General features: G+C 39.5%; 1 protein-coding gene across 10 annotated transcripts in view; it reads right to left on the reverse strand.

Moving 5' to 3' along the window:
• The window catches only part of PSPC1 (paraspeckle component 1), a 69,558-nt gene extending 60,016 nt beyond the window's left edge, over positions 1–9,542 (reverse strand). For all 10 annotated transcript variants that reach the window (XR_004843248.1, XR_004843250.1, XR_004843247.1 and 7 more), the window contains exons 1-4: positions 9,091–9,542; positions 6,897–7,198; positions 4,153–4,248; positions 2,954–3,150 (exon numbers count right to left, since the gene is read on the reverse strand). Coding sequence is in view for 6 of the 10 variants with exons in the window: in XM_035903765.1 (XP_035759658.1) it covers positions 2,954–3,150; positions 4,153–4,248; positions 6,897–7,198; positions 9,091–9,465 (970 nt within the window). In the remaining 4 variants the exon portion in view is untranslated. The remainder of the gene's footprint in view (positions 1–2,953; positions 3,151–4,152; positions 4,249–6,896; positions 7,199–9,090) is intronic.
• Positions 9,543–9,548: the final 6 nt, after the last annotated feature.

Here is a 9,548-nt window from a genome sequence, read left to right on the forward strand (position 1 = left end):
TTTATGAAAGGCAGGTCCTGCTTGACTAACCTAATCTCCTTCTATGACAAGGTGACCCATTTAGTGGATGACGGAAAGGCCATGGACATTGTCTACCTAGACTTCAGTAAAGCCTTTGACATTGCTTCCCACAGCACTCCCCTAGAGAAACTGGCTGCTCATGGTTTGGACAGGCGTACTATTTGGTGGGTTAAAAACTGTCTGGATGGCTGGGGCCAAAGAGTTGTGGTGAATGGAATTAAATCCAGTTGGCAGCCGATCACCAGCAGTGTTCCCCAGGGCTCAGTATTGGGGCCAGTTCTGTTTAGTATCTTTACCAATGGTCTGGACGAGCGGATCAAGTGCACCCTTAGTAAGTTTGCAGACCACACCAAGTTGGGCAAGAATGTTGAACTGCTCGAGGGTAGGAAGGCTCTACAGAGGGATCCAGACAGGCTGGATCGATGGGCCAAGGCCAACTGTATGAGGTTCAGCAAGGCCAAGTGCCGGGTCCTACATTTGGGTCACAACAACCCCATGCAACACTACAGGCTTGGGGAAGAATAGCTGGAAAGAAATTCAGGGTAATAAAAATGCCTGGCAGAAAAGGACCTGGGGGTATTGGTCATCAGCTGGCTGAGTATGAGCTAGCAGTGTGCCCAGGCGGCCAATGCGGCCAACAGCATCCTAGCTTGTATCAGGAATAGTGTGACCAGCAGGACCAGGGAAGTGATTGTGCCCCTGTATTCCGCACTGATGAGGCCACACCTTGAATACCGTGTCCAGTTTTGGGCCCCTCGCTACCAGAAGGACATTGAGGTGCTGGAGTGTGTCCAGAGGAGGGCAACAAAGCTGGTGAGAGGTCTGAAGCACAAGTCTTCTGAGGAGAGGCTGAGGGAACTGGGGTTGTTTGGTCTGGAGAAGAGGAGGCTGAGGGGAGACCTTATCGCCCTCTACAACTGCCTGAAAGGAGGTTGTAGGGAGGTGGGGATTGATCTCTTCTGTCAAGAAAGAACAGGACAAGAGGAAAGGGCCTCAGGTTGCAGCAGGGGAGGTTTAGATTGGATATTGGGAAAAATTTCTTCTCCGAAAGGTTTGTCAATCATTGGCATAGGCTGCCAATAGTGCCACAGTGCTTAGGGACATGGTTTAGTGGTGCACTTGGCAGTGCTAGGTTGACAGTTGGACTTGGATCTTAAAAGGTCTTTTCCAACCTAAGTGATTCTATGATTCACATTCCTGACCTGTAAGATATACCTATGATTACATGCAAACCAAATGCTTTAACATTTTTTGCTCAGAAAATAAACCAAGAAACAACTTGACAGTTGTCATTTCAGCTGCTGCAATAACTATTTGGCGTTTCAAAAGTTTTTTACTGTATTACCCTCTGTATTTCAGTACAAGATCTTATACAAACAGTATGGTTTCACACTTAAGGCAAACACGCCTTTTTAGAAAAAACAGGCTAAGTAAACTTTTTTCTACTGACAACTTTCAGTTGCAATAGACTTATGAATACTACATAAAAATGAAGTATGTTCCTTTTAATTTCTTTTCCAGTTACAAAAATCTTTTAGAACAGATTTAAAAAGACTGTGTGTTTGCATTCAATGTATTCAAGCTTTCAGGTGCATTAATTCCACTAACCTAGTGAATACTCTAATCCAGCTCATATAGGTATTTTCAATGTGTCATTCAGATCAGCAGAAAAAATTAAGATAAACTAGTCTCACACAGCGAAGTCATACTATCAACAAAAACATCCTTTCTTAAAAGTAAGTATTAAGTAAAGCCAAATAATTGCAGCAGATAGCTTGTATGAGTTACCTGGATTTAAGTTTTGAAATGCATCCACTACTTAGAATTTCAAGAAGTTCAAGTCCCTTTAATATGACAAGACAATCTTACTCAGCCTATCAAGTTAGTTATTGTACTGTGTTATGAACTAACACTCTTGGGGATAACGATTTTTTTTAGGTAGCTATGATCTCCCTTAAATTAAGATTTAAAAAAAAGTCAGTGTTTCCTTCATGCAACATCTCAAGATCCTTTCTGACAGATCTGCAATATATTTAAACTTCATCCACTGAAGTCTTGCAACTTAGTAGTCATACAGAGGCAACTAAAATCAAGTAGTAGTTCAATAGTTCTGAACTGTAAAGCAGCGATTGCATGTCTACAGCATTTTGGAAAACACATATTTTGGGAAGAAGGCTAACAAGCAGAAAGAATCAGATACTCACCCTGCTACTGTCCTCTGCCCAAGAAACACAAGCCCCACCCAGCTCCATTCTTAAAGACAGGGCTTGAAAGCAACTGCTAGAAGACTTTCCCCCCCGCCCCCCAACACTAACAGAAGACAAGATGTCTGAACAAGTACGAAAGAGGGATACATGACCTTAAAATCTCAAGAATGACTGAAATTCATAGCAACTGTGAGTTATTTTGAGTTGTTACATACATACAATACTATGCATACATCAGACTTCTCAGCTGGGTTTCAAAGGAAAAAGAAGTAATATTAGCTACTGTAACACTTAAACTCATAGCAGAGGTGCACAGAACAGCCAAAAGTAGTATGAGCTATCATTTTTTATTTTTCCTGCACATGACCCACAAGCGTACTTAGTCCTATCTAATACCATAAGCAACAGCAAAAATGGAAATTAATTTCAGTGATGAGTGTGAAGCTACCATTCAATTTCTTTACATAAACTACTTACATGAGACAAATTTTAAAAGTGAATAAAACAGACCTAGACAATCACCCCTTTCTCAGTTTCTTAATCCATCTCTGCAAATCACCAAGGAATACGTGTAAGGAGAAATATTACTTCCTTTTCCTCAGTTCAATGCATTTAATTAAATAGTGTCTGGCAAAATCTCTTAAGTTTAACATACAGCTCAATGTGCCACACAAAGAAAATCTGTGACAAAACAAATTTAATACTAGTAGATTATCCAATTTTACCTTGCCTCATCAGCATTAGCTGATGCTCATGTCTAGCTGCTTCCATTTCTGCCTCTAGTTTTTCTTTGGCTTCTCTAATGTTCCTGTCAACCTGCTCACGCTGTTGCTTTTCCATCTCATCAAGGGCCTTCCACCGTGAAGCATACTCAAACTCAAATGTTCCAGGCTGAGCAAAACGTGGAGGCTGTTCTCTTGCCCTAATAAAAATTTTTCAGTTAAAATGTACAGAAGGACACATTTAGATCAACAGCTGCAACAGCCAAGGAATTCATAAACAATTACTTCAAGTGTAGATCAGCCTTTAAATCAACTGGTCAGATGACTACATTCTAAACCCGCCAAAGCTTAATTCAGCTGTTAAGACAAGTAATATGATCAGAAAAATTGTCCAAAGAGAATCTGCTCAATTTATATGATTTTAAGATTAAAATTCATATTTGCATCAGTACAAAATACTAAGCTGCAACACTAGGTTAACTGTGTTCAGCTTTCTAAAGCAAGCAGTCAATTCATAAAACCAGTTATTTAAATAAACATCAAAGCTTACTAGACAGCTCAGGATATTAGCCAGAATCTCTAAACATTAAAAGGTGCCAACATGTTATTTCACATTCTTACACTAATATTGTAGCTAATAGTGACACATTTTTAAAAAGCAGTTTTCTACAGCCTCACCAGAATAAGCATTTTAGCTTCAAACAAGATGATCTCTAGACCGCAATCAAATTCCAATATTAAAAATTAGTACTATCAGATTAGGTGAGACTTCTCTTCCACCTCGTGATCAAGACACACTTTCTCATGTCACATATCTGAACTGTGGAAGCTGCAAGGATTTACACCCCACTGACTTTACAAACAGTTAAGGGGGTTGTTCAAAGAACAAAAAATCTGTGGGTATACAAATCTCTGCAGGATTAGACCACACCCCTAATCCATAAAAGACTATAGCATGGCTGGCAACAAGCTCCAACCGATTTAAATGTAGGCCAGGAATCTACTGTAGTAAACACACAGAATGTTAAACCAACAAGTCTGATTTTACTATGATTAGGAAATCTTGGCAAGATCCTATTTAATCCTTTGACACAAAACAGCACAATATGCAAAACACTGCTTCCTGTTACACAAACTCAAAAATAAAAATTAGCGTATGTTTACCAAGCTAAGTAACATAAATCATGCTAAACACAACTTACTTGTGATATTGTTGTGTTTTTTGCATTAACTTCTCTGGGAGCCCATCTTCATCATCAAATTGCTCCATTGGTTCTACAACAACAGGTCGAGGTGTTCTGGAAGACAGTTTCAATTGAATAACTGAATCATAAATGAAGCAGTTAAAAGTTATTTTAGTATGTTGAGGAAACACTCGAGAAAGCTAACGTATGTTACCTGTAAATCCTGTGGCTTGCAAATTCCTCTTAAATCATAGAATTGCAATGAATCCTGATTTTAAGAATTACCTTTGAAAATAATTGTTTCTACACCCAAACCCAGCTATTCCACCTAGAAACCACAATTTACTTCATGTAGTTCTGTATGCTAGTAAGTATTTAAAGATTTTTTTTTAAAAAAATCTCAAAACCATGTACAAACAATTAAAATGTATTTAGGAAGAACAACCTTTTTGTTTTCATCAGTGAGGCAACATGAGAGCCATGATTATACTGGGAAAGCACCAAACAAACCCAAAACAAAGCAACACAACCTATTAATATTTCAGCAGAATATTAAAATTACTTTTGAAAGTTACTCTACAACTGAAAACAGCTTGATGATTTGGCATTAATATTCCAATGATAATTAGAAAAACATTTCTGCTTAAGTTATTTAAAACCCATTCTTTGAACAACCACAAATCAGAATCCTAATTTATCTTTGAAAATACCTTCCTCGAATTCTCATTATCTGTAGTAATTAGAGGCAAGTATTAGCCAGTACTGCCAAGGACAGCAGTATAAGGATCTTGAATTGTGTAAAAAGGTCTCTGCATCAGTCTTGGGAGTATAGCCTATAAAACAGACCTTAAAGCAATAATAAAAGAGCTAGAGACACTATTTTCAATTAATTCAAGAATTCATTGTGTTCCACACCTTCATTTCACTTTGCAGATCTTTTCACAGAAAAAAAAAAAAAAAATCAGTATATTTTAACATCAACGGCTGAAAAGAAAACTTCAGGGCTGATGTTGTCTGCATGGCAATTGTTGGCATTTCTGTTATTTAAATGCAACTGAACTGTGGTGTTAACAAGTTATGATTTAAAACAACAATTTTAAACCTCTAAATTTACATTTCAAGGGCCTAGTTTTGATATTATTTAGCCAATGAATTGAAAAATTTTCTGAGCAGACAAACAGTTTTCAGCTAGAAATGTAAAATTTTAGATTCTGAAGAAAAACATCAAAGTATCATGCCAGCAGATTCATGCTAATTATATTTGTAACCGCACATTAGGGAACATGTCAGCCACCTAAGCAAGATAAAGTTTTATTCACTCAGGCCATGGTTAGACAGTCATTTCAATCCAACAAGTCCATCAGCTGGTAAAACAGTAATACCCTCCCTCCCTCTTATCATAGTTTCTTTTTCCCTGCCACATCGCTTATGCCAAGAATAGCATTCATGTAACACTGAACTAGATTAGTTCCCTGCTTTGGCTCACCGTGCTTCCATTCAAATACCAATGCCAAGAAAACCCAGGGGATAAGAACAAATTGCTGACACCTACTGATAACAGTAAAGATTTATTCAGATTGAATTTAGTATGTAGCCACCAGGTCACCACAGTGGCACACAAGATTTATTAGATTATCATGAGAAAGAGGAGTTCCAGACCCTTTCCCCACCTGCAATCTCCTTCAGGAAACATTTTCTCCTATCTTATCCTCTGCTAGACCTGATGTTCATAGCACGCATGTTAGCAAGCAGCTTCACATGCTTAAACAGCCAAAAATTAACCCAACAAAAGCAGACGAATACTTTTCTGTTGTTTCAGCAAGCACAAGTGGCTTACGGAATTATCAGAAAGTTCTCAAGCTGATAAAAGATCAACAGCACAGCCACGGCAGGAAGAAAAGAAGCAGTAAAATTTCCCCAATTTGATGGCAGCAGGCTTCCATGCTGTGGAACCACAGCCTTATATTGCCAAATGAAAATCAGAAAAATAAAAAAAATTCCTGAATATCTATCGTTTCACACAGTCTTTAAGAAAGCTGTTGAAAATGTCACTAGTGAACGTGTTAAAGCACAGCAGTTAACAACTGCCTTCAGCAAGTACAGAAATAAAAGATGCAAGATAGAAGTGCTGTAATTTGCAACTTGCTTGCCCTTGAAATAGAAAGTTTTCCAGAGATCGTTGCCATAAACTTCTGCAGAATTTAAGTCTTAATTTAAGAAAAAAAAAAAAAACACACCAAAAAAAACCCCAACCAAAATCAAAACCAAAGAAACTTGTGACCTTTCAAGGCACAAATAAAACATTTGAGATAGAAATAAATGCAGGAAGACTTCCCTGAGTTTACAGAAATACGAGCAATCTAGTGCACTGTTTTGCTAAGAAACAGAGGAATATTATTTTGTCACATTGTTACTGGGATCAGGAAGTGCAATCAATGAAAATAAAGTGTCACTGGAAAAAAACCTAATATACAGAGAAAGAAAAGTAATATTGCATATAGACAAGGAAAAGAAAAACGTTGCTATCAGACTCTCATATGGTAATTACAAGTCTTATAAACAGTGAGCAGAAAAAGATGGTTTTCCTCACAAAAAAAGACCAGGAGTATTTGGGGTATTTATGTAAAATACATTAATTTCTCACTTTATGGCTTTCACAATTTGAAAATAAAATAAGAACTAGGGAACACTTATGAATGCAGTTTTCCTTCACATCAGAAATATATACTCACACAAATTCAAACAAAAGCCTGTGAACTTACGTTGTTAGCAAGAATGCCCCATCACTGCATCTTTCTAGAGCTTTCCGTGCTGGAGGTTTTGCTGCAAACTCTACGAAACCTTTTCCTGTAGCTCTGCCACGATCATCTACTACAACAACAGCTCTTTCCACTGGCCCAAATTGAGAGAATGCTTGTTCCAGCAGCTCATTAGAAACCACAGGCGAAAGATTCTTGACCGTTAGGGCAGCTCCATGTGTAGCAAATCGAATCCGAAGTGGTCTGCTCTTCAAAATAGTACCGTCAAGTTCTGCCTTTGCTATTTCAGCCAGTGTCCTAGATTCCTTTTTCAAGATATAAAATATTTTATGTATTTTATTTTCAAATACAATAGATATAATTTTTGTGGTGTCCCACCCACCCCAAAAAGTGGCAATTTTTTTTTCCTTGAGCACATTAGCATCAGGGTCATTCAACTCTTCTTTTCTCCCCCCCAAAAAACCCCAAAGTTCTTTTCCACTGATTGGAGGGGGGGGGAAAGCATTTCTCATCCTCTATGATTTATTCTAAAAAATTTTTTTGAAAAAATTTGTTGCGCTTTTAAAGAACAAATTCTCATTATGATGGATACGTTTGTGCTGCTCTGTAAAGGCTTTTAGCAGAGTTGAAAACTTGATGCTTTTTCACATTTACCTACTCAAATGTTTATATTCTGCATCCCTGGCTCCATATAGCAAGAAACAGTATTTTCAAAGACTATACTACAGGATCTAATGTGTTCTGAGTTTTTGTTTCATTTTTAAATAAGTGAAAACATCGCATTTGTTCATTGCCACTGCTGAATGAACGCTTAACGGATGTCCAATCCGAATTTCATCAGCAAATGATGAAATTACCTTCTTTGCTCATGTATTCATTCTTCTCACATTTATGGGCTTTCTGCACCCACATCCATGAGACAGTCTGCATCATTACTGCCTTTTTTTCTCATTTCAGAGATTTTCACCAAGTTTGATACCTCCAATCCCTTACATTTAAGGAGATTATTCTTTAGATCATATCCATCTTCTCCACAGTTCAACTGACTAGGTAAATCGTTAAAAAATAGCATATTCCCTAAACATAACAGAAAAGGGAAGTTCAGCTAAAAGCCGTATCTAATCTACATCACATACAAAATTGAGTAATGACATGTAAATATATTGCACTTCCTCCAGAAAATTGCTATTTCAGGCTGGGGGATTCTCAGGGTAAAAAATGTATGGCAGAATGCCACAAGCACTTATCTTTAAGGTGACAACCAACAAGAAAAAAATCCCAACCGGTAAAATACATGGAAAAATCGTAACTGGAGACACCCAAAGCACCCTAAAGCTATTTTCAGAGTGATATAAATCAGTGCATTCTAGGCATGGCAGTCATAAAAACTAATCCTGCACATTAAACTGACATTTAAATACAGTACCATAAGATTTTCAGATTATTCCTTTTTGTATGCTCACTTAAGCATATTCAATCAAATACTGTATTACCCTAAAAATCTAGTCTTATCTGGACACGAGCAATTTAAACAACCTAAGGTCCCATTTCTTTGCAATTCTGAGATTATACGTTCCGTTTTCAGGATGTGTGAACAGCGGTATATCGAAACAATCCTGTCCAGCTTTTCAAATGAACTATGTTTTCATAGACCAAACCTATACTCATAGTGAACTGTACAGGCTGCAATTTGCTTCTGTACAAGGAATAATTTTTTTTTTTTTTAAGTCCTAAAAAAGTACGATAAATTCTCCCAGTTCAATAAGGAAAGCCTTTAAACAGGTGTTACACGAACAAAGTAGATCGCGCAACATTTTCCCTTCACTGAAGAATAACAGACTGCAAGAGTACCCGTGGTAGCAGCACGTAAATGGTGAATGGTGGAGGGGCCCTAAAACCAGCGGAGTACCGCGGAGCGAGGCAGGAACCCAAACGCGCGGGGCTGGGAAAGGCTGCTCACAATGCAGGCCTCTGGCTTGGATGTATGGAGGCAAATAGGGGAGGGGGGAGAAGGAAGAGGAAGCTGAGGGAACAGCGCTAGCAGCAAGGAGAAAGAGAGAACGAGGGGCAGCTACTGTCTTTTTTTACAGCCGCCCGAGAAGGAAAGGCGGGGGAGGGAGAAGGGACGGGGGTGTCCCGCCTGCAAAGGCAGCCTCTGGGTTATGGGGCAGCCGCAGAGGGTCGCGCGAATCCTCACCAGGCGAATGAAGCCAAAGCCACGGTCCCGATTGATGAAGACCTCGCTAGGCTCCCCATAGCGCTCGAAGAGGCGCTTGAAATCTTCCTCGGTGATATCAGTAGGCAGATTCCCCACGAACAGCCGGCAGCGCTGCGTGTAGCTCTTCTCGCCAGGTTTGAGAAAGCTTTTGATGTCGATGGTGAACCCAGCCTCCTGCTCTTCATCTCCACCTTCTTTGGTCGGCGCTAGCGCCATGGCCGCCGCTGCCTCAGTCTCCGTTTCTAGGCCCCGCAATCCCTTCAAGTTGCCGCCGCCACCCCCGACCATGCCCAGCGGTGCCGCTGGGGAGCTGTTCTCGATCCGCACTTGCTTCAAGTTCCTATTCGCTGCCATGTTCAGGCCTCACTCCTTTCCCGCTGGTTCTCTCGGGGGACGCGGAGCCCGCTCCGGCAACCGCCGCCTCCGACCCTCACCCA

The sequence above is a fragment of the Egretta garzetta genome, unplaced genomic scaffold, assembly GCF_000687185.1.
Source record: "Egretta garzetta isolate BGI_Z169 unplaced genomic scaffold, ASM68718v1 scaffold401, whole genome shotgun sequence".
Lineage (NCBI taxonomy): Eukaryota > Metazoa > Chordata > Aves > Pelecaniformes > Ardeidae > Egretta > Egretta garzetta.